General features: G+C 43.8%; 1 protein-coding gene across 5 annotated transcripts in view; it reads right to left on the reverse strand.

Moving 5' to 3' along the window:
* Positions 1-63: 63 nt before the first annotated feature.
* Positions 64-25,229, reverse strand: part of plcg1 (phospholipase C, gamma 1) — a 36,525-nt gene continuing 11,359 nt past the window's right edge. The window contains exons 6-33 of one of the 5 annotated variants that reach the window (XM_071348906.1): positions 23,177-23,261; positions 22,975-23,058; positions 22,729-22,751; positions 22,576-22,645; positions 22,281-22,382; positions 21,442-21,560; positions 20,829-20,914; positions 14,035-14,155; positions 13,674-13,842; positions 13,409-13,531; positions 10,727-10,828; positions 9,396-9,583; positions 8,790-8,990; positions 8,552-8,671; positions 7,465-7,645; positions 7,296-7,373; positions 7,071-7,174; positions 6,859-6,952; positions 6,432-6,498; positions 5,376-5,539; positions 5,076-5,172; positions 4,761-4,985; positions 4,447-4,595; positions 4,131-4,245; positions 3,675-3,836; positions 3,430-3,518; positions 2,796-3,073; positions 64-2,637 (exon numbers count right to left, since the gene is read on the reverse strand). In XM_071348906.1, coding sequence (XP_071205007.1) covers positions 2,595-2,637; positions 2,796-3,073; positions 3,430-3,518; positions 3,675-3,836; positions 4,131-4,245; positions 4,447-4,595; positions 4,761-4,985; positions 5,076-5,172; positions 5,376-5,539; positions 6,432-6,498; positions 6,859-6,952; positions 7,071-7,174; positions 7,296-7,373; positions 7,465-7,645; positions 8,552-8,671; positions 8,790-8,990; positions 9,396-9,583; positions 10,727-10,828; positions 13,409-13,531; positions 13,674-13,842; positions 14,035-14,155; positions 20,829-20,914; positions 21,442-21,560; positions 22,281-22,382; positions 22,576-22,645; positions 22,729-22,751; positions 22,975-23,058; positions 23,177-23,261 — 3,439 coding nt within the window. In that variant the 3' untranslated portion in view covers positions 64-2,594. Of the gene's footprint in view, positions 2,638-2,781; positions 3,074-3,429; positions 3,519-3,674; positions 3,837-4,130; positions 4,246-4,446; positions 4,596-4,760; positions 4,986-5,075; positions 5,200-5,375; positions 5,540-6,431; positions 6,502-6,858; positions 6,953-7,070; positions 7,175-7,295; positions 7,374-7,464; positions 7,646-8,551; positions 8,672-8,789; positions 8,991-9,395; positions 9,584-10,726; positions 10,829-13,408; positions 13,532-13,673; positions 13,843-14,034; positions 14,156-20,828; positions 20,915-21,441; positions 21,561-22,280; positions 22,383-22,575; positions 22,646-22,728; positions 22,752-22,974; positions 23,059-23,176; positions 23,262-25,229 lie in introns of all 5 variants that reach the window. The other 4 variants (XM_071348904.1, XM_071348905.1, XM_071348903.1 and 1 more) reach the window with 4 other exon arrangements.

The raw sequence follows: 25,229 nt of genomic DNA on the forward strand, positions 1-25,229 counted from the left end.
AACTGATTTTTATTCATAGGACTGTTTATACATTATAATCAAACAAGCACAAGATCAGGCCAATCATAGTTGATTAAGTACTTTAATTCTCAGGCTTGAATATGTTGCATATGAAAGGCAAAATTAAAATGAATACTTTTTCTCCATAGCTTAGGCACAATACAGAAAGGCTTGGTTTGTAAATGAGACCGTCAGTCACAATTGTGATGTGTCTAGATCAAAAGAAACAGTAGATGACAACAGGATTTCTGAATGAACAATGTAGATATATATAGTTGTGTACATCGAGGCCCATGGAAGAAAGCACACTGGTCAGCATTAGGAGCTATGTAGCACAACAGGGACAACACAGAGCGAAAGTGTGTGTGCATGCACACATTCCCTCAACCTTACTGTGAAAGTTTGACATTGGCCGCAAAACAAAAGGTGGGAAGATTCAGACCTTAGGTATTCAGTTCCAACCCCCATGTTCCACTTAACTAAATCCATATGGCTTCAAAAGGAGATTCCCTCCATGGCATAACATTCTAAATCCTGGTTTTAGACTGTATGGTCTGCTCAAGAGGGGCATTGCATATCAAGTGAAATATGACTCCGGCGTCCACTACTTCCAGCCTAAACCATTGTGGGGGTAAGCACAAAAGTGCGTGACCTTAGATTGGTTGCCGAGAGCAACTTCCATTAAACCACCGACTGGGGGCGTTTGTCAGTCAGGAATGATCAATTGAGCTTTCAGGAACAACACCGATATACATTCAGTAAGATCTGCTATGGAGATTTACGAATTACATAAAAAAATGTGCTGTTATGACCCCTGCAGGCTGAGTCATGTCACTATAGACCACAGTGATTTAACCCCTTCATGTCTAATACAGAAGTCTTTATCAATCAGCAGTTCTGTGGCAAACAGCTGTGCTGAAAGAATCTTCAGAAAATCTTTGGGAGCATCCGGAATGCCGCAATGGAAAAGACAAACATCCCCTCAGCTGAATAATATGCATACAAGAACCACCGACCTACAGCCTTTCAATCGATACTGTCTATAGGATTTCAGTTAGGTCTTTCTCGGCCAGCAATACTGCACTTAATTAGGTTAGTCGACTTCCTAGCGCGCTCTACTCTAAGATTATCTACACACAAGCCCTCAAAACCAGTTAAGACGGTCTACAATTTAGACAACACATAGGTAAACAAAGATAACTAATGTCTTCCATTGACCTCGCCTTTCATTCCAAGTGGAAATGTATTGAAGTCCAGAGCAGAAACTGTAGACACTTGCTACAATAAAACATTATTTAAAAAAACAAAAACATCGCTCTGCGCTGGCACCGGAATGTCTGCTAAAACCAAGCCCGTCTTGTAAACGTGTGGGCAGAACTGAATACAACACACTGCATCCAGTGGCACCCTGTCTCTCCTCCCGCCGTCATATATCCACATTGAAACAGAGATAAAACATTAAGGATGTGACTTCATCACTAGCATTTGAACTCACAGCATTGCTTACTGACACAACTTTCAGGGACAGACAGGCTAGCTCAGTTCCAGCACTCTACAATGCAGTATGGCATCCTAAAAAGGGAAAATAATGCCATGCTAATCTCCAAATAGGGTAGCACATTTGACAAGGTTCTATATTTGGGGGGGGGGGGGTAATTTGGGCTCTATTCAATACACAACAGAAGTTCAGTTTTACAGCGTGATTAGAATTTAAAGGCAATGTTCCCGCGTTTGCAGTCTCTGCTTTCACTGTAAATGCTGCATTTGTCGGCTCAATTACCTTTACATTTCTATCACGGAATCTAACACTTCAGCTTTCCAGATTGAATAGTGTATAGGGGGTAAGAGTGTGAGTGTTTTTACTGTTAGAGACTGTTAAGAGAAACTGCTTTTACATCACAAGGCAGGCAACGGAATGACCCGTAGTTTTCAGAATGCAAGTTTGGCAAAATAAGAAAAGCCTGTGTATATATATAAAGGCTTGAGTTACTCCACAGAGAGCCCTCGTGTTTTACACATTAAAGAAAAATCACATGAATGTTTAAAAGTTTAAATAAAAATAATTAAAAAAACATGGAGACAGAAGCTCTTTAAGAGCAGGTTGGCTGCTGCCGTCGTCTGGCCAACAGCACAGCAGGAATAAATATATATACTCATATACGCCAGAGAGAAGAGAAAAATAATAACCTAACGTGGAAAACAGTTTCAAACTGACACCTTCACAGCTCCCTCCCTCATCTCATCCCTCCCTCCCTCTTCCATTCTTCTTTCCCTCGCAAACCTTTGCGCCCGAGTCAAGCACGCCAAAATCCCCCATCTCCCGACATCTTAGCCGAGGGCTGAAACTTCTTTGCGTATTATTTTTTTCTTGTCATCTTTGTCGTCTCTCTCCCTTCCCGCCCCCTCCACCTCACACTCACTCCAGGAGGGGGACACACAGAGGAGAGAAAGAGAGCAGAGCAAGGGAGAGCTGCCTGAAATGTAGGCCAAAGCGGTGGTGGGTGTTTCCATAGAAACAGTGTTCACAGCAGTCAGTGACATCATCGGTACGGGGAGGAGCTGGAGGGGTTGGAATGCGCCCTGATTGGTCCGGCCTAAACACGGTTCTCTCCGCCCACTCTGGTCCTGCGCATCATCCTGAGGGGGGTTTGGAATAGAGAGAGAGAGAGAGAGAGAGAGAGAGAGGGAGAGAGAGAGAGAGAGAGAGAGAGCAAGCAAGGACACACTAAAATCTCACAAAACTGAAATGCACCAACACAGACAGATAAAAGTTACACATACCTCCTTACACATACCTCCTGTTCTGAGGGTCCAGGTCCAGCAGAGCCTCCTGTGATACTCTGAAGTCATCCAGAGGTGTCTGGTAGCGGGCCTCGAAGGAGCCCTCTCTGCCTCTGTAGGCCTGTGTCTGAGCCTGGGTCTGGGCTGCTGGGGACTGGGGCAGAGGGGACATGGAGGAGGCTGAGGACGTGGAGCCTGTCTCCCCCAGACGCTCACGCCCTGTCTGGGTAACCACCGCTGCAGAGACACCTCCTACCGGCAGAAACGGGCTCAGCACCTCCCCATTTTCAGCCTAGTAGAGGGAGAGAAAATAAGTTGGAGTGAATATTAGGGATGATACCAGTAATGCAATGTGTTTTCCATGGCAAAAATGAAAAACAAAGGTAACACTATGGTCCTTTAAAAACCTGCTGTATGTAAAATACTGTGCACTATAGCTTGGAAATTAAATGTGATTCTGGGTGACAACATAATGATATTCGTTTCCAACATTAGGGATGTTGGAAACATGTATTTGGTTTCCTTGCCAGGATACTAACGAGTAACGCGATACTGGTACCATCCCGGCCCTAGTGAATAACTGTCAATGTGTGATGGGAACTCTGACAGTGGTGGTGGAGTCAGTCCAGTGAGTGTACCAGTACCCACCCTGCTCCGGGTGATGTCCATGTGCACCAGCAGAGAGGCCAGCTCCAGATCCTCATTACAGCTGTTCTTCAGAGGGACCGACCGGTAACCTGACACCACACAGAGACAGACAGACATGAGTCTAGTAATGCCAAAAGAATGATAATCTGAAATGCCAAACTATTCTGTTAGTCAGAGAGACAGTCAGGGTGTATCATACTTGTCTCAGCCAATCCGAGTGGATGTTGGTGCGATATGACACCTACCTGTCTTGAGGCTGTTGATGGGGAAGCTGGCCTGAGCCAGGAAGTTCTGGTCGCTGAACATGTCAATCTCGTACACCACAAAGCGCAGGAAGGCAAAGGCAGAGTTACACACGGTGAACTGGAAAGGCTTCCGAGGCCACGTGGGGTTCAGACCATTATCCGCTGAAGAGAACATGGAGAGAGAGAGAAGACTAGATCAGCCAAGTCTGTGTGTACACACTAGGAGATGTTTTGTCCATCAGGTTGCCACACAATCCTTAGATATTTGTACAACTTTGTTTTTCCATAACTGGACAGGAAATGACGAGCTTAATTCCAAACCCATCACTACATCCTTGCCCTAAAACCTAGGACCCTTCTCTTCGAAATAACACTTGGTTCAACTAACCAACTACTAACTAGATGTAAAGAACCTGATTGGTTGAATTAAGTATTAGTGTAAGGTGTGTTACTCACCCTCTGAGTCAGTCTTCTGCTTGGCACTGTCATATTCTGCGCCACACACCTCGATCTCGATCAGGGGGCACACGATGCCACGACCGTGTTTAGGCAGATGACGAGCACCCAACACCTGGAGAGGACAGACAGTTTAAACACCTTCACACGTTTTTATATTCTCGTGGGGACCTAAAATTTTCCCTAACCCCTAAGTTTAAGATAGCCGTTGTCCTCATGGGGACGTGGGAAATGTCCCATTGAGGGAGAATTTTCCTTGTTTTACAATCCTTGTGGGGACTTCTGAGGATTTCCACGAGGATAGAAGACCACACACCTCTATCTGCAGGGTGACTGACTCCAGGCCCCTCAGTGTGTGTCGGTCAAAGGGGTCAAAGTTGTCGTCTCTCATGATTGGTGGCTGGAGGACATAGCCACTCCTCCCGTTCAACATGAACAGAGCCTGGTTCATCTGCATGGGCTTGTCTGGAGAGGGGAGAAGTTCAGTCAGTCATCTTCAAAAAGGTAATGTAGGGAAAACCAGCCACTGTTAAAAAATGTTTTTTTTTTATTGAAAAATTCCCTCTCCTACCCCAGTGTATCAATCCCCCTTCTCACTCAGTAACAACTCATCCCTCCCTCCCTCTGTACCTGCAGTCTGGAAGTTCAGCGCGACCAGCTGGGATCCACAGAGCCACATGGGCAGAGGGTCGTAGTTGGAGGAGTCCAGCCTCTGTCCACGGGGGTAGATACGGGACAGCTGCAGCCGGTTGTACTGCAGGAACCTCTTCCCCTTGATCCGGTTCACATACTTCTCTGCCTTGGTCTCCGGGAACGACGACATGTCCCGGAAACACGCCCGCTCTGTCCCAATCTCTACAGGAGCAGGGGGGAGATGGGAGGGTGAGATATCCTTGTGTGTGTGTGAGTGACAGAGTGTGTTTAACTGTATAGACGTGTCCTTACTGTCCTCGTCGAAGGGTACAGGTCTACAGTAGATGACCAGGTCAGACAGCTCCAGAGCGATCTTCTTCCTTCTCTCCATCATCTTCCCCTCCTCCAGCTGACACACACACGACTCAGTTTGACACTACTCACACAGTCATTACTTCACAGACAACCACAAGACTCAGTTTGACACTACTCACAGTCATTACTTCACAGACAGCCATAAGACTCAGTTTCTGAGGAAGTATTCCTGCACATGGTATACGCTTCTTCCATTCTTTATTCTTACACATTTACTACAAAGTATTCTTTCCATACCTTGGCCTCTGATGTCATGGTGACCTCTCTGATCTTGATGACCCACTCCTTGAGCTCCTCCTGGGTATTGGCAGCAATGTCCAAGACCTGCCCTGCCCTAGGAGAGGCAGCGGGGAGGAGGGAGAACACATGCAGCCTGCTTCCCTTACCATCAGGCCGCACCACTAGGGGGAGAGAGAGAGCGCAAGATGAGAGAGAGTGGGGCGAGAGAGCAGAGCGAGAGCTGTGGCAGCCATGAACATGTGCTAGTTATTCCTAACAAACAGAGTGGTGCATGGCACAGCATGTGCCTGTAGTAATGGAAGGACCGTGTATTGAACCTTTATAGTATCAATACAGATTAGACACGAGAGAGAGAGATAGATAGAGAGAAAGGGAACGAGAGATAGAGAGAGAGAGAGAGAACGAGAGAGAGAGAGAACGAGAGAGAGAGAGAGAACGAGAGAACGAGAGAGAACGAGAGAGAGAACGAGAGAGAGAACGAGAGAGAGAGAACGAGAGAGAGAGAACGAGAGAGAGAGAACGAGAGAGAACGAGAGAGAGAGAGAGAACGAGAGAGAGAGAGAGAGAGAACGAGAGAGAGAACAGTGATAACCCCAGAGAGAGAGAACGAGAGAACGAGAGAACGAGAGCGAGAGAGAGAACGAGAGAGAGAGAGAGAACGAGAGAACGAGAGAGAACGAGAACGAGAGAGAGAACAGTGATAACCCCAGAGAGAGAGAACGAGAGAACACGAGAGAGAGAACAGTGATAACCCCACAGAGAGAGAGAGAGAGAACAGTGATAACCCCACAGAGAGAGAGAGAGAGAACAGTGATAACCCCACAGAGAGAGAGAGATGGAACAGTGATAACCCCACAGAGAGAGAGAGATGGAACAGTGATAACCCCACAGAGAGAGAGAGATGGAACAGTGATAACCCCACAGAGAGAGAGTGGGTGGTGAGAGACAAAGAAGAGATTGAGAGGGAGATACAAGTATCTAGAGGTCGTCCCGAGGCAAGGTGACCATGCTATCTGCAGGAGGATAGAAACAGGAAGGGGAGGAGTTACTCACCAATCTGACAGGAAGACACATCTACACTTCCTCTCAGCAGGTCTCCCAGAGGACTGTTCTCTGTCAGCTGCTGTAGGAGAGGAGGGAGAGGGAGGGGGAGAGGAGGGAGGGGGAGAGGAGGGAGGGGGAGAGGAGGGAGGGGGAGAGGAGGGAGGGGGAGAGGAGGGAGAGGAGGGAGGGGGAGAGGAGGGGGAGGGGGAGGGAGGGGGAGGGGGAGAGGAGGGAGGGGGAGAGGAGGGAGGGGGAGAGGGACGTGAATGCTAATCGAAAAACCCAACAGCAGCATTTTACATGTTGTTGCTATAAACGATGCTAGAAAATGACAGTCCCTCATAGCATAGACTAGTGGCTGTAAAATGTGGATTATTAGCAGGTGGGATTAGCAGATGCATATCCCAGTATGTGTCTACAGGGTAGAGGGCCTTACTGATCTGTCTGGCTCCACAGCTGAAGGACTGATCTCCTCTACATAGTTAGCAGGAAACCACAGCTGCTTCTTCCCACCACAGTCCCCCTTCCACCTGAGTGAGAGAGTTAAAACACACACACGGAATGGGGTTTACTCTAGAAGGATGTTCTATGTGATGATTTGATAGATTTGGATGGTGAACCTGACTTCCTGTGTGTGATGTCACTCACCAGCCTCCTTCCTGTTTGTCCACGTTTTGGATGATGGCGTTCTTACTGAAGGACAATTCATCATCCCTCTGGGCCTTGTACTCATACATGGCCTTCACTGTGCACTGCAGACCGATGTGAAGGGGTTAGGACACACACACAATCCTTGCATTGTTACATTTGCAAAGAGAGGGAAGGAGACAGGATGTAAACACACAGGATATGAGAGATCCGGTGCAGTCTTACCTTGAAGGTGGGCATCTGATTGGCTTCTACGTAGAACCCAGGGTTCCGCCCCTCATACAGAGACCCGTAATCTGGCTCCTGACAAATACATGACAGTTCAAAGGATATCCAACTCACTTACATTGACTACAGCAACAATCATGAGCACAAGTGTGTGTGGTCCACTCACAGCGGTGCCTATCTTCTCCAGCGTCTCCTCATTGATAGGGTAGCGGAGCTTCATCTTGCGGTACAACGGGTGTTTCTCGTAGTAACTGATGAGATCCACCAGGCTGTCGAACTCCGACGTCCCCAACACCACCGTCTGGCCCTCCTGCTGCACCCTGCAGTGCTTGATCTTCCCCTCTGCCCTGAGGGGACGACAAAACAGGGTTAAACACACACGTACGTGTCCTGCTGCATGCATTAATCATCAGGTGCTTCACAGCAATCTGAACCAAAACCCCCGTAAACAAAAGAGGACGCCAAGACGACAGTGGCAAGAACCCATGGTCATGGAAGATGCTTTTCATTGTAATTAGACCTATAACTGGCCTGTACATTTTCAAAACAACCCAGTCAGTAATAACAGAGCAGACGCTATAACACATGTCTCGGGAGGCCAGGTGGATGGCTGCGTGAGCTATACTAGTGATCTAACACAGTACAGTGGAGAGAATCATCGTACCGTCTAAACCGCTGTCAAATATATTTTACATAACCAAAAATGTTGTTACAGCTGTTTGAAGCTGGTGTACAAAACCGAAAGTGAAGAGACACAAACTAAACCTAACGGGAAGCATAGAAAGTGCATCTAGAACAGATCTACCGTGTCTTAGACTTGCATTCAAGGTTAATAATAGAGCTATAACTCACATTTCTATGTGAATTTGGTAGGGTCGCCCATAAAGTTACATAATGCCATTAAGTTACCAATGACATGTTTTTATTTAGAGCCCTTGCCGTCCCATATTACGATATTGTGGCTTAGGTTTCCAACTGTAGGATAAACAGAACAATGGTCTTTCTCATGAAAATCTTTAAAAGGTAGAAGGCATAGAAGTTTGCACCAGGTCACCGTTCTCTGAGCTAGCTCAGTACTCTAAACGTCTTGCTTTCAAAACAAGTTCTAGCAAGCTGGTGAGGCGGTAATGTATGTCAACTTTCCTAATATCAAGTAACTAATACCGGAATGCTGCATTTTACCCATCAGTAACAACCAGAACAAACAATTGTCTTTTTGTTTAGTCGTTTGTTTCTATACATTTGAGACTCACCTGAAGGAAATGGCAAAGGAGCTTAGCTCTGCCCTTTTCCTGACAAGGAACGCCCCGTCACGTGGAACCCTCATCAGCATGTTCTCAGCGTGGCTCCGAGACAGGTTGGCATGGTACCACCTAGAACATACACTCATACTTACATCTTTCCTACCCTCCTTCTCCTTTCATAAAGTCATCACTGACACACATGAGATTGAAATGAATGACTATCTGAAGCCTTGAAAGCTGGACGTACTCTTTGCTTTCGTGGGCGTTGGTCTGGGGCACAGGCTCAGTCAGCTTCATCTCAAACTCGTTACAGCGCAGCGCTACCTGCTGGTAGTGGATGATGAGGGCGAATAGCGTGTCAAACACCAGGTTGTCTGTCAAGTAGAACTTGGGGCTGCCCGCCTCCTGGCGAGAGTGGATGCGACAGTGCTGCACCCGGCCTGAACGCCTGTGTGGACAGTGAAAGAGAGAGACCAGGTATTGATTTGAAATGATCCCAGTTACTCAGCCCTGTCCCATGCATTAGCAGAGAGACCAGCAGCCTAGCCTACACCGTGACTGGCTACTACACAAAATCAATAGGACAACCATTTGGATTGATTGACTGTTCAGGTCCAAGGTTTAGCAGTGTAGCAAACCTATGGGCACCGTAGATCCGGGGCTAGCCGAACATACAGCACAAGTATTATCTGAACTATGTGATGCAAGCAATGAGGTGGGTGAGGAGACAGAGGGTCAGGAGAAGGGGGGGGTTAGGTAAGTGTGCTAGGAACAGGGATGAGGAGTGGGGTGAGGCAGGTTCAGAGTGAGGAGAAGGGAGTTAGTAGAGGGGGGTACAGTAGGGGAGATTTACCAGAAGGACAAGGTGTAGTCTCCTACGAACGTCTCACTCTCCCGGACCAGGAAGGACCCGTCGGGAGCGCCCGTCTCAAGACAGTACTCAGACAGCAGCCGCTCAGCTATCTGTCTCCCGTCGCGACCAGCACCAAGCTTCCCATGGAACCACTTCTCTGCTATATGTTGGTCCATACCGTTAGAGACCTAGACAGACAGCTAGAGTTGGAACTCCTATGGCAGCGTTTCCCCAAACTTGGTCCTGGGGACCCCGAGGGGTTTTTACCCTGACACTACACAGCTGATTCAAATGATCAAAGCTTGATGATTAATTGAATCAGTTGTGTAGTACTAGGCCAAAAATCAAAAACGTGCACCCCTTGGAGTCCCGAGGACAGAGTTTGGGAAACCCTGTCCTATGGCATTAAGCACCATAAAGTGGTGTTCTGTCCTGTATGGACCGCTGTGTGTCCGCTGGCTTTATTTGCTGTGGTGCTGCGCCACTGCAAAATCATTGCCTCCACACAATAAAAAAAATATGGAACATGAAAAACTCTGTTGAGGAGCATTTTTCCATTCCACATGTGCTTTATCTGCAAACAAAACAACTAATTAATAGAAAAAATAACAACCCCATAGTGGAATAGTGTCTTTATTTACCTAGTCGGCTTGTTGTGTTCTATGCCAGATAAATATTCCTCTCCGTGGCTCATTCATGTTATAAGTGCCATAGGAAGGGAAACATGCATTCTGACAAGCAGTCAATGCACAACAATTATTGCAATCGCGAAAACAGCAGTTTTAATGGCTTTTGTTATAAAGAGGGGAATCCCAGCTTTCCATTCCTACTTAATTTATTTCTTAACTCCTAAATATGCACAAACTGCACCATTTTAAACCCATGGTTTTTAGCAGAAGCATGGTTAAGCATGTTATGCTCAGCAATTCACAGTGAGTGCATAGGGGAGTGGGGCTGAATGTAACACCGGTCAATTGTAGGGTGACTTGGGGTACAACGCCTCACTACCTCAATTATTTATTTGAATGACTTAAATTGTGATGAGACAGATAATATTTTTGGTTGAGCAAAAGGAGTGGAACCCAGATAAAGTGTTGGGGGAAAAATTAACAAATAGGCCTAGATTTTATTCAGTGCTTATGCAAGTTTCTTGGGACATAAATGAATCAATATGATAACTAGTTAAGAGAACACATTTGAGATCTGCCCAATGGGGTAAATGCAGATAGGCAACCCCATGCTTCAGCCTATTTATTTGCACCCCCGGCTCCTTTCCCTCCCACTGCTACACATTTTTTCAGATGAAACACTGATGTACCGCAAGGCCTTACCTCTCTGTGCTCCTCCTCATCCTCGTTGCCTTGGTTGTTAGACGTCTCCTCCGAGTAGTAGATCTTACTGCTGGTCAGGACAAAGAAGTGAGGGTACCACTCCTGCAGAGAGAGGGGGAGATGGTGTTTGAGTTAGAAAAAGGTATTTAAAAAAAGGTAACAGTGGCAAGAGAGCTATGGACCATACAACCAAGGCATATACAGTGAGAACAACAAATATTGGGACAGTGACATTGGTTGTTGTTTTGGCTCTGTACTCAGCACTTCGGATTTGAAATTATACAGTGACTATAAAGGTTAAAGTCAGCTTTAATTTGAGGGTTTTTTCATCCATATCATGTGAAACGTTTTGAAATCATAACACTTTTTGTACGTAGTCCCCCCCCAATGTTTTGGTTGTGTTTCAGATTATTTTGTGCCCAATATAAATTGATGGTAAATAACGTAGTGTGTCATTTTGGATTCACTGTTATCGTAAATAAGAATATAATATGTTTCTAAACATTGCTACATTAATGTGGAAGCTACCATGATTACAGATAATTCTGAATGAATCATGATGAGTGAGAAAGTTAGAGGCATAAATAACAACCCCCCCCCCCCCCAATATATGTCTTGGGGGTACGATATTTGAGCGTCTAACTTTTTCACGATTCATTCAGAACTATCTGTAATCATGGTAGCATCCATGATTAACATTGTCCCCCGTGGGAATCGAACCCACAACCCTGGCGTTGCAAGCACCATGCTCTACCAACTGAGCTACACGGAACTACATTAAACATAGAAGAGTTTAGAAATATATTCTATTCTTACTTACAATAAGGGGGGGGGGGGGTTCTACTAAACTATATGGAATTGTTTTAAGGTCATACCAAGGATCATTTAGCTATTGGAGTTTAAGATCCCCTGAAGTATCAAAAAAAAATGAACACATTGAAAACCAGATTCACTACATGGAACAGATAGTTCCCAAAAAATATCAAAAAGGAAGTTTGTGCTGAAGTGTCTCTCCTATATCTATTTTTTTTTTTTTTTTTTTTTTTTTACATGTATTCAACCACATATTTTTTGGTATTAACCAGTCTCCATATATACACTACTGTTCAAAAGTTTGGGGTCACTTAGAAATTCCCTTGTCATTGAAAGAAAAGCAAATTCTTTGTCCATTAAAATATCAAATTGATCAGAAATACAGTGTAGACATCGTTAATGTTGTAAATGACTATTGTAGCTGGAAACAGCAGATTATTTATGGAATATCTATTTAAGGGCGGCAGGTAGCCTAGTGGTTAGAGCGTTGGGCCAGTAACCGAAAGGTTGCTGGATCGAATCCCCGAGCTGACAAGGTACAAATCTGTCCTTCTGCCCCTGAACAAAGCCAGCTGTGCTAACAACCCACTGTTCCCCGGTAGGCCATCATTGTAAATAAGAATTTATTCTTAACTGACTTGCGCAGTTAAATAAAAGGTTAAAACATAGGCCTACAGAGGCCCATTAGCAGCAACCACTCCTGTGTTCCAATGTGTTGTGTTAGCTAATCCAAGTTTATCATTTTAAAAAGGCTAGCATTAGAAAAACCTTTTGCAGTTGTTAGCACAGCTGAAAAAGGTTGTCCTGATTAAAGATGCAATTACACTGGCCTTCTTTAGACTAGTTGAGTATCTGGAGCATCAGCATTTGTGGGTTCGATTACAGGCTCAAAATGGCCTGAAACAAAGAACTTTCTTCTGAAACTCGTCAGTCTATTCTTGTTCTGAGAAATTAAGGCTATTTCATACGAGAAACTGAAGATTTGGTACAACGCTGTGTACTACTCCCTTCACAGAACAGCCCACAGTAAAAACTGGCTCTAACCAGAATAGGAAGAGGAGTGGGAGGTCCCAGTACACAACTGAGCAAGAGGACATTTTGAGCCTGTAATCAAACCCACAAATGCTGATGCTCCAGATACTCAACTAGTCTAAAGAAAGCAAGCTGTGCTAACAATTGCAAAATTTGCTTTTCAAAAAAAAAAAAAAAAAAAGGACATTTCTAAGTGACCCCAAACTTTTGAATGGTAGTGTACTTCCATACATTTTTTCAACTGGTACCGGGGGACCTTCAGATGAGTCTTGGGCATCCTAGAGCAAAATATCCAACATGTACATGTTCGTGAGAGTGTGTAACCCAAAAGGTTTGGACGCTACAGACAGAAGTTGGCAGATCAGCTGTACCAACGTCAGATGAGTCTCTTGACACTTGTGGAGGTCGTAGAGCAAAACACTGTTCGCGAGAGTCATCTTTCCATAGAGGGGTCATAATAGTTTTGTAGGCCAAACCAGTCGACGCTACAGATGATTTTGTGAGAAGACCGATTTTTGGGATGTCTCATGGTCTGACAAACACTGCTCTAGCTCTGTCACCTTTCACCTCAGCTGCGGAAGTGCGACATAGGCAGATGCGGTGGATTGACACGTAAACAAAAAACTGATCTCTAGCTTAAAGTGACATTCATGGAGATTTTACTATGCTTATTTTATTATGCTAGTTAGATTTCCGTCAGGGTGCAGACATTGTCCTTATTAATATGGGGTTGGTCCCCCCTTTGCTTCCACAACAGCCTCCACTCTTCTGGGAAGGCTTTCCACTAGAAGGCTTTCCACTAGCTCACTGTAGATAAATAGAAAAAAAAGCTCTCACATGGTTGATGGGGTCCTCCAGGAAGAGAATGCCATTCTTGATGGAGTTGCTGATGTCATTCTCAGAGTAGGGAGTGGAGGTGGACACCTCCTCATAGGCACTGCCCTCTGCTAGCTTCTTATGCTGCACAAGACAGGGAGAGGAAGAGTGAAGAGACTGCAGTTGGTTTATACAGTCATTTAGCAGATGCTCTGATCCACAAGTACATTAAAATGACAACACAAACATCTTAATTCCAAATCCACATGACCCTATGATCTCTGACCTTGATGAGGATCTTCCTCTTAAGCTGATTGGGTGAGGGCAGTCCGTCGGCGGAGATGTCCACAGCCTTGGTAAGCAGCATTTCTCCAAAGACCTTCTTAAAGTAGGTAGCCATGTTCCTCTGCTGGACAATGCTGCAATGATCCTCTATGGACAGGATGATGGGGTAGCTGGGGAAGGAGTAAGAGGGGGAGAGGGGTCAGAGGCCAACAGCACGTCAAAGGTGAAAGGCGTGGTGGAAAGCCCCCCCCCCCCCCCCTTGTGAACTTCTCATTTAATTTCATGTTCTCTTTAGAGGATAGTAGATTACTGAGTATCACTCAAGCATACAAAACACAAAGACTGTGAGCACATGGACTCACTCAGACGTCACAAAGGCGTGTTCTTTGATGGTCGCCAGGACATCACAGAACTTGATCTTGGTGGTGAGGGTGTGTCCATGGTAGATGACAGGCATTCCATCTGGACCATCCCAGCAGTCCACTGCCAACACACAAACTTTTTTTAATGGTATAGTAGAGATGTCTGGTCTGCATATTTGGTGAGTGGGTGTCTGTTAAAAGGGTAAGTAGGGAGTAGTAGGCTTTAACCACGCTAGTTAACCTGTTGAGTACACAAACTATAGTTTGTCTATTCTCATTTACAAGGGCAGCTACACAATCCCAGGATAAGCACACTACTGTTAGTGGAGATTCTCCATTGGCCATGGTTTGTATGTGTAGTATGCTTAGACTAGGCCTCCACAACCAGACTCAAAATTAAAGATAAACTATCAAAAAATGTGATTGAAAATAATTTATTCAATGACAAAGAGAGGAAGGACAGCATCCAGTGCCCTCAGAAAGTATTCATACCACTTGACTTATTCCACATTTTGTGGTGGTACAGCCGGAATTCCAAATTGATTAAATAGCTTCTTTAAATTTCTCAGCCAGCTAAACAATACCCCAAAATAACGAAGTGAAAACCTGTTTTTAGCAAATTATTGAAAATGAAATACCTTATTTACATAAGTATTCACAACCTGAGTCAATACAGGCAAAAAAAAAAAGAAAAACTTTTAAAAAGGGGAATTTGTCACCTTTTGCAGCAATTACAGCTATGAGTCTTTCTGGGTACGTCTGAGGTTTGCACACCTGGATTGTACAATAATTGCCCATTATTATTAGAAAAATTATTCAAGCTCTGTCAAGTTTGTTGTTGATCATTGCTACACTGCTTTTCCAAGTATTGAAATAGATTTTCAAGCAGATTTAAGTAAAACTTGGTCGCTCAGGAACATTCACTGTCTTCTTGGTAGGCAACTCACCTACAGTGGGGAGAACAAGTATTTGATACACTGCCGATTTTGCAGGTTTTCCTACTTACAAAGCATGTAGAGGTCTGTAATTTTTATCATAGGTACACTTCAACTGTGAGAGACGGAATCTAAAACAAAAATCCAGAAAATCACATTGTATGATTTTTAATTAATTAATTTGCATTTTATTGCATGACATAAGTATTTGATACATCAGAAAAGCAGAACTTAATATTTGGTACAGAAACCTTTGTTTGCAATTACAGAGATCATACGTTTCCTGTAGTTCTTGACTAGGTTTGCACACACTGCAGCAGGGATTTTGTCCCACTCCTCCCTACAGATCTTCTCCAGATCCTTCAGGTTTCGGGGCTGTCGCTGGGCAATACAGACTTTCAGCTCCCTCCAAAGATTTTCTATTGGGTTCAGGTCTGGAGACTGGCTAGGCCACTCCAGGACCTTGAGATGCTTCTTACGGAGCCACTCCTTAGTTGCCATGGCTGTGTGCTTTGTGTCGTTGTCATGCTGGAAGACCCAGCCACGACCCATCTTCAATGCTCTTACTGAGGGAAGGAGGTTGTTGGCCAAGATCTCGCGATACATGGCCCCATCCATCCTCCCCTCAATACGGTGCAGTCGTCCTGTCCCCTTTGCAGAAAAGCATCCCCAAAGAATGATGTTTCCACCTCCATGCTTCACGGTTGGGATGGTGTTCTTGGGGTTGTACTCATACTTCTTCTTCCTCCAAACACGGCGAGTGGAGTTTAGACCAAAAAAGCTCTATTTTTGTCTCATCAGACCACATGACCTTCTCCCATTCCTCCTCTGGATCATCCAGATGGTCATTGGCAAACTTCAGACAGGCCTGGACATGCACTGGCTTAAGCAGGGGGACCTTGCGTGCGCTGCAGGATTTTAATCCATGACGGCGTAGTGTGTTACTAATGGTTTTCTTTGAGACTGTGGTCCCAGCTCTCTTCAGGTCATTGACCAGGTCCTGCCGTGTAGTTCTGGGCTGATCCCTCACCTTCCTCATGATCATTGATGCCCCACGAGGTGAAATCTTGCATGGAGCCCCAGACCGAGGGTGATTGACCGTCATCTTGAACTTCTTCCATTTTCTAATAATTGCGCCAACAGTTGTTTCCTTCTCACCAAGCTGCTTGCCTATTGTCCTGTAGCCCATCCCAGCCTTGTGCAGGTCTACAATTTTATCCCTGATGTCCTTACACAGCTCTCTGGTCTTGGCCATTGTGGAGAGGTTGGAATCTGTTTGATTGTGTGTGGACAGGTGTCTTTTATACAGGTAACGAGTTCAAACAGGTGCAGTTAATACAGGTAATGAGTGGAGAACAGGAGGGCTTCTTAAAGAAAAACTAACAGGTCTGTGAGAGCCGGAATTCTTACTGGTTGGTAGGTGATCAAATACTTATGTCATGCAATAAAATGCAAATTAATTATTTAAAAATCATACAATGTGATTTTCTGGATTTTTGTTTTAGATTCCGTCTCTCACAGTTGAAGTGTACCTATGATAAAAATTACAGACCTCTACATGCTTTGTAAGTAGGAAAACCTGCAAAATCGGCAGTGTATCAAATACTTGTTCTCCCCACTGTATCTATCCATCTATCACACACACACACACATCCAAAGGTTTGGACACTTACTCATTCAAGGGTTTTTCTTTATTTGTACTATTTTCTACATTGTATAATAATAGTGAAGACATCAAAACTATGAACACATGTAATCATGTAACCAAAAAAAGTGTTAAATCAAAATATATTTGATTATTCAAAAAGTAACCAATCTTTGCCTTAACAGCTTTGCACACTTTGCATTCTTTCAACCAGCTTCACCTGGAATGCTTTTCCAACAGTCTCAAAAGAATTCCCACAAATGATGAGCACTTGTTGGCTGCTTTTCCTTCACTCTGCGGTCCAACTCAACCCAAACCATCTCAATTGGGTTGAGGTTGTGTGATTGTGGAGGCCAGGTCATCTGATGCAGCACTCCATCACTCTCCTTCTTGGACAAATAGCCCTGGAGGTGTGCTGGGTCATTGTCCTGTTGAAAAAGAAATGATAGTCCCACTAAGCCCAAACCAGATGGGATGGCGTATTGCTGCAGAAACATGTGGTAGCCATGCCGGTTAAGTGTGCCTTGAATTCTAAATGAATCACAGACAGTGTCACCAGCAAAGTGTCAGTGTCACTCCTCCATGCTTCATGGTGGGAACTACACATGCAGAGATCATCCGTTCACCTACAACGCATCTCACAAAGACACTGATCAGACCAAAGGACAGATTTCCACCAATCTAATGTCCATTGCTCATGTTTCTTGGCCCAAGCAAGTCTCTTCTTCTTCTTGGTGTCCTTCAGTAGTGGTTTCTCTGCAGCAATTCCACCATGAGGCCTGATTCACGCAATCTCCTCTGAACAGTTGATGTTGAGATGAGTCTGTTACTTGAACACTTAAGCATTTATTTGGGCTGCAATTTCTGAGGCCGGTAACTAATGAACTTATCCTCTGTAGCAGAGGTAAATCTGGGTCTTCCTTTCCTGTGGCGGACCTCATGAGAGCTGGTTTCATCATAGCGCTTGATGGGTTTTGCGACTGCACTCAAAGAAACAAAGAAACTTTTCTTGAAATGTTCTGCATTTGACTGACCTTCATGTCTTAAAGTAATGGACTGTCACCTCTCTTTGCTTATTTGAGCTGTTCTTGCCATAATATGGACTTGCTCTCTTACCAAATAGGGCTATCTTCTCTATACCACCCCTACCTTGTCACAAATAACTGATTGGCTCAAACGCATTAAGGAAGAAAGAAATTCCGCAAATTAACAAGGCACACTTGTTAATTGAAATGCATTCCAGGTGACTACCTCATGAAGCTGGTTGAGAGAATACCAAGAGTGTGCAAAGCTGTCATCAAGGCAAAGGCTGGCTACTTTGACTTCTCAAATTTTTGTTTAACACTTTTTTGGTTACTACATGATTCCATGTGTTATTTCATAGTTTTGATGTCTTCACTATTATTATACAATGTAGAAAATAGTAAAAATAAAGAGAAACCCTTGAAAGAGTAAGTGTGAACAAACTTTTGACTGGTACTGTATATGTACAGTTGGAGTCGGAATTTGACATACACCTTAGTCAAATACATTTAGACTCAGTTTTTCATAATTCCTGACATTTAATCCAAGTAAAAATTCCCTGTCTTAGGTCAGTTAGGATCCCCACTATTTTAAGAATGTGAAACGTCAGAATAATAGTAGAGAGAATGATTTATTTCAGCTATTATTTCTTTCATCACATTCCCAGTGGGTCAGAAGTTTACATACACTCAATTAGTATTTGGTAACATTGCCTTTAAATTGTTTAACTTGGGTCAAATGTTTCAAGTAGCCTTCCACAAGCTTCCCACAATAAGTTGGGGGAATGTTGGCCCATTCCTCCTGACAGAGCTGGTGTAACTGAGTCAGGTTTGTAGGCCTCCTTGCTCACACACGCTTTTTCAGTTCTGCCCACAAATGTAATATTGGCTTGAGGTCAGGGCTTTGTGATGGCCACTCCAATACCTTGACATTGTTGTCCTTAAGCCATTTTGCCAGTTTGGAAGTATGCTTGGTGTCATTGTCCATTTGGAAGACCCATTTGCAACCAAGCTTTAACTTCCTGACTGATGTTTGAGATGGTGCTTCAATATATCCATATCATTTTCCTTCCCCATGACGCCATCTATCTTGTGAAGTGCACCAGACCCTCTTGCAGCAAAGCACCGCCACAACGTGATGCTGCAACCCCCATGCTTCACGGTTGGGATGGTGTTCTTCAGCTTGCAAGCATCCTCCTTTTCCTCCAAACATAACGATGGTCATTATGGCCAAACAGTTCTATTTTTGTTTCATCAGACCAGAGGACATTTCTCCAAAAAGCACAATCTTTGTCCGCATGTGCAGTTGCAAACCATAGTCTGGCTTTTTTATGGCGGTTTTGGAGCAGTGGCTTCTTCCTTGCTGAGCGGCCTTTCAGGTTATGTTGATATAGGACTCGTTTTACTGTGGATATTGATACTTTTGTACCCGTTTCTTCCAGCATCTTCACAAGGTCCTTTGTTGTTGTTCTGGGACTTTTCGCACCAAAGTACGTTCATCTCTAGGAGACAACGCGTCTCCTTTAGTGCTATAAACGGCTACGTGGTCCCATGGTGTTTATACTTGCAAACTATTGGTTGTACAGATGAATGTGGTACCTTCAGGCGTTTGGAAATTGCTCCCAAGGATGAACCAGACTTCTGGAGGTCTACAATTTGTTTATGAGGTCTTGGCTGATTTCTTTTGATTTTCCCATTATGTCAAGCAAAGAGGCACTGAGTTTGAAGGTAGGCCTTGAAATACATCCACAGTACACCTCCAATTGACTCAAATTATGTCAATTAGCCTATCAGAAGCTTCTAAAGCCATTTAAAAGGCACAGTCAACTTAGTGTATGTAAACTTGTGTTTAAGTTAGACACTGGGAGAAAATTCACCTTTCACCAGAACAGTTGGAAAACAGACCGAACCAGGTTTCCTCTAGGATTTTGCCGGTGCTTAACTCTATTCAGTTTCTTTTTATGCAAAAAATTATAAAAATCCCTAGTCCTTTCCAATGACAAGCATACCCATAACATAATGCAGCCACTACCTTATGCATGAAAATATGAAGAGTGGTACTCAGTGATGTGTTTGCCCCAAACAAAGTTCTTTTTCCTCACTTTTTAAAATTGTTTTATTCTCTTCTGTTGTACTTTAGTGCCTTATTGCAAACAGGATGCATGTTTTGTAATATTTTTATTCTGTACAGGCCTCCTTTTCACCCTTTCATTTACATTAGTATTGTGGAGTAACTACAATGTTTAGCCATCCTCAGGTTTCTCCCATCACAGCCATGTAACTGTTTTAAAGTCACCATTGGCCTCTTGGTGAAATCCCTGAGCAGTTTCCTTCCTCTCCGGCAACTGAGTTAAGAAGGATGACTGTATCTTTGTAGTGACTGGGTGTATTGATACACCATCCAAAGTGTCATTAAAGAACTTTGCCATGCTCAAAGGGATATTCAATGTCTGCTTTTTAAATTTTTACTCATCTACCAAAAGGTGCCCTTCTTTGCGAGGCATTAGGAAATTCAATGTTCGACAAAGGGACCGTAACGATAATTGAATATGTAAGTTAGAGATGAGGTAGTCATTCAAAAATCATGTTAAACACTATTATTGCACACAGAGTGAGTCCATGTAACTTATTTTGTGACATGTTAAGCAGATTTTTTACTTTGAACTTATTTAGGCTTGCCATAAAGTGGCTTAAAACTTACTGACCCAAGACATTTCATGTTTTCATTTAATTTGTTAAAAAAAAAAAATCCACTTTGACATTATGGGGTATTGTGTAAGCCAGTGACAACATCTCAATTTAATCCATTTTAAATTCAGGCTGTAACAACAAAATGTGGAAAAAGTCAAGATGTGTGAATACTTTCTGAAGGCACTGTGTGTGTGTGTGTATGTATATAACACACATAAAAAAAGGGACTTCCTGGTTTAAATCAAGATGAAATATTAAAGTGTCATATGTGCCTTTCTGAATGGAGCAGCAGTGCAGTACGACTATCTCTAAAAATAGTCAGATCCTTTAGAAAGCGGTCTGAACAGTGTTCCCTCACTGCCAGTGCAGCCTGTAGGGATACAGTATACGAGGTGTTTGTCATGCAGTCATGCATATATTGTGGAGAAGAATTGCTTTAGGTCTGAAAGACAGTGGGTTATGGAGAGAGCAGAGTTAGGGGTGTGTATATAATAAACTCACACTCGATGCAGCGGCAGCCCATCCTCAGACAGCGTGCGTACGCTTCCAGGGACGACTCACTAGAAAACTGGTCACCTGTCAGGTAGCTACAAACACACACACACGACATCAGATAGTCCACAGAAGCCTCCTTTCCCTTCATCCTGTGTTATTCACATCCCCTTCCATGGCAGTAGTGAAACATTGAATACAGAATCAAAGGTATTTCTGTCTTTGTTGGTTAGCGTAAACACCCCTTTCTCACTTAGCCAGGCAATTCAGACTTTATCAAAGCAACATGGACGTTTTCATTCCTCACTTCCAGGAGTATTGTTTCACAGCCAACACAAAAGGTTATCACATTAACCTCTTCTCACCATGTTTTCAATGGGAGGAAAATGACATTTTCCTACACAATCAAAGCCCAGTTCTCATTGTTAAAAAATAATTGTTAGATAATACCAATTTAATCTGATATACAGAACTGTAGGACACAAATCCCCTTGGACTAGGGAAAAATGTCTGGGAAACTATGCTTTCTCTCTTACCATTCATGTGAAGCCAGCATTAATACAACACTGATTTCAAATACAGTAATCCATTCTGCTCCCTCGCCCACTCCCTCTGTTCTTACGTGTTATGAGATGAGGATATCCAGTAATGAGACAGGGGGTTGTTCATGTCTTCAGGACACACCTGGTCCAGGGCTGAGTCCCAGACGGTGTTCTCTTTGGAAAATAGGTACGTCAGGAACTAGACCGAGGGGGGAGGGGAGACACGCAATCAATATTGGGGTTCTGATGAATGCAAAGAAACAGTCCAATGAAGAGCACTACCATGCGAAAACCAGGCACCCTTTGTGATTGTGTTCAACTGAAAGTCAGAGTTTTCTACTAATCACAGGCCAAAACATATGAAGTGTACCATCCTGTAGGTTGACACTAGAGCCACTTCCTTTGTCAGACATTTCAGACAAGTCACGTGGTTTGACAATAACTAATAATGTCTCCGTTCCACAGAACTCAGGCACATTCAGGTCACCAGCAAGATGTGGGTGTTATATTCCAAATTAAGTTATACAATGTGAAACCTGGGAGAAATGTCAAATCAAATTTTATTGGTCACATACACATATTTAGCAGATGTTATTGCGGGTGTAGTAAAATACTTGTGTTCCTAGCTCCAACAGTGCAGTAATATCTAACAATTCACAACAATACACACTAATCTAAAAGTAAAGTAATGGAATTAAGAAATATATAAATATTAGGATGAGCAATGTCTGTTGGATGTACTCTCACCACTGTGTAACATGAAAGATTAATCATAGTGGCATTTTTATTTATTTTATTGCCTAGGAGTGAGAGAGAGAGGGGGGTGTGATTCGTTTCCCTAGGCAGACGGGTTGTTAACAATGTTCTCTAGGTCTGGGATTTCAGAGACTAGGGGACGAGCTTAAGAGTGAGAAGGTACCTCATCTTGGTGGTAGAAGGGCTGTTCCACCTCCCTCAGCGGGTCCTTCAGGTACCCAAACATAAACTCCTGCACCTTATTGTTGTCGGTGGCCCACAGCTCCTACGAACACACACAACACACACAACACATTGTTGCACAAATATGTTATTCAGGTCATTTGATTTCCTTGTGTATCAACACGTAACACATTTACAAAAGAACTAGTTACTAAAGTGTATGACAAGTCAAGCGTTGTGTTGTACTGAATCCCTAGAAACTTAGGTAGATGATAATGCTATATCATCCAGTATACCTTCTGGGCCTCCAGAAGGAAAGTCTTGAAGTCTTCTAGTAAGATCTTCTGCTCTGGTCTCTCAATGAACCTGACAGAGGGAGAGCGGTGTTACACAACTCACATCTACAGTATAACATGATGCTCAGGCGGCTTGGGTGTGTGAGTATCTACCTCTGTAGAAAAGGAATCTCCATCTGAAAGACAAACGTAAAGAAAATTATTAAACACAATAAACCTTGTCGTTTCAGTATGACAACACAGCTCCAGTCTGTCTGCCTGCCTGCTGGGCCTAATGGTTCCTACCATAGAATCTGTGGGTTTTAACTAGCCTCTTGATTGGGGAGCCATTTGAGAAGCAGACAGACAGAGAGAGGGGGTGAGAGAGAAGATTAGGATAGAAGGCTGAAGATGACTTACAGCTTTCTGGGCGTCAAACATCAGGCTGCGATAGAGCTGGGAAAACTGGCTAAAGGACACGTCTCCATTCCTCAACTCCGAGTCCTGAGAGAAAGAGTGAGAGGAGAGGGGGCAATGTTGCCACAGGGTTAGGATGACACTGGAAACACACACTGGTGGGGGGGGGGGGGTATTAGGGAAATGTGATGTGTGAGGATGTTACCGGAAGTTTCTCTCTGAGGAACTTCATGTTGGGGACCCTGTAGTTAACCTGGCACAGCATGCTCTTCAGATCCTTACAGGATATCCTAAAATACACACAACGCCAAACACACAAATGAAGATGCGCACACACACACACTTCTGGAAGAGTGCCATGTAGTGACTTCACCTCAGGACTACTTAAAGGAAGCTTCTTCTGAATGGGGGGGTGCTCTCACACACTCACACACACACACCAGGAAGCTGTGCAGGTCTGTGGCTGAAAGGTTAGTTCCTTCACACCTCCACATCACGTACACACACCAGCCAGAGCTGGTAGGAAGCTTCTTCAAAAACTATTAAGCTGTGCTCATTCCCTAGTTGTGCATACAGTGCATTTGGAAAGTATTCAGACGCCTTCCCTTTTTCCACATTTTGTTACGTTACATCCTTATTCTAAAACGGATTAAATAAAAACATTTCCTCATCAATCTACACACAATAACCCATAATGACAAAGCGAAAACAGGTTTAGAAAATGTTGCACATTTATTATAAAATTGCAAACATTTCTAAAAACCTCTTTGTTTTGTCATTATGGGTTATTGTGTAGATGGATGAGAAAGAATAACTATTTTATCAACTTTAGAATAAAGCTGTAACGTAACAAAATGTGGAAAAATAATACTTTCCGCATGCATTGTATGGTTTTACTTTCATCCCTAGTCTGTCCAAAATGCCTCTGGCTGGCCTATATTGCTATTTGCTACAGCAGGTGGCTAGTCATACTGGTCTAAATTATTGATAATACACTAACCCAAATGTACCAAGTCTCCGAAAGAAAAGCATTATTGCTCTCCATTATCTCCAAGCTGATGCAATGCTTTTTCAATAATTTACAGTGCCTTCAGAAAATATTCAGACCCCTTGACTTAATCTACATTTTGTTAGGTTACAGCCGTATTCTAAAATGGATTCAATTGTTGTTTTTCATCAATCTACACACAATACACACAAGGAGCGGCGGACTATGTATTTTTGTAAATAACAGCTGGTGCACGATATCTAAGGAAGTCTTGCGCTATTGCTCGCCTGAGGTAGAGTATCTCATGATAAACTCTCTCGGTAGGTAGTGTTGTCTACAGGTTATCTGTATTCTTCATAGCAATTTACATACCACCACAGTTAGAGGCTGGCACTAAGACAGCATTGAATGAGCTGTATTCTGCCATAAGCAAACAAGAAAACGCTCACCCAGAGGCGGCGCTCCTAGTAGCCGGGGACCTTAATGCAGGGAAACTTAAATACGTTTTACCAAATTTCTATCAGCATGTTAAATGTGCAACCAGAGGAAACAGAACTCTGGACCACTTATACTCCACATACAGAGACGCATACAAAGCTCTACCTCGCCCTCCAATTGGCAAATTAGACCATAATTCTATTCTCCTGATTCCTGCTTACAAGCAAAAATTTGATTAATAAAAAAGTGGTCAGGTGAAGCAGATGCTAAGCTACAGGAACGTTTTGCTAGCACAGACTGGAATATGTTCCGGGATTCCTCCGATGGCATTGAGGAGAACACCACATCAGTCATTGGCTTCATCAATAAGTCCATCGATGACGTCGTCCCCACAGTGACCCTACGTACATACCCCAACCAGAAGTCATGGATTACAGGCAGCATCTGCACTGAGCTAAAGGCTAGAGCTGCCGCTTTCAAGAAGCGGGACTCTAACCCGGAAGCTTATAAGAAATCCCGCTATGCACTCCGACAAACCATCAAACAGGCAAAGCGTCAATACAGGACTAAGATTGTACTACACCCGGCCCTGACGCTCGTCAGATGTAGCATGGCTTGCAAACCATTACAGGCTACAAAGGAAAGCACAGCCGAGAGCTGCCCAGTGACACAAGCCAACCAGACGAGCTAAACTACTTCTATGCTCACTTTGAGGCAAATAAAACTGAAACATGCATGAGAGCACCAGCTGTTCCGGAAGACTGTGTGATCACGCTCTACGCAGCAGATGTGAGTAATACCTTAAAAACAGGTCAACATTCACAAGGCCGCA

This window comes from Salvelinus alpinus, chromosome 17 (genome assembly GCF_045679555.1).
Source record: "Salvelinus alpinus chromosome 17, SLU_Salpinus.1, whole genome shotgun sequence".
Classification (NCBI taxonomy): domain Eukaryota; kingdom Metazoa; phylum Chordata; class Actinopteri; order Salmoniformes; family Salmonidae; genus Salvelinus; species Salvelinus alpinus.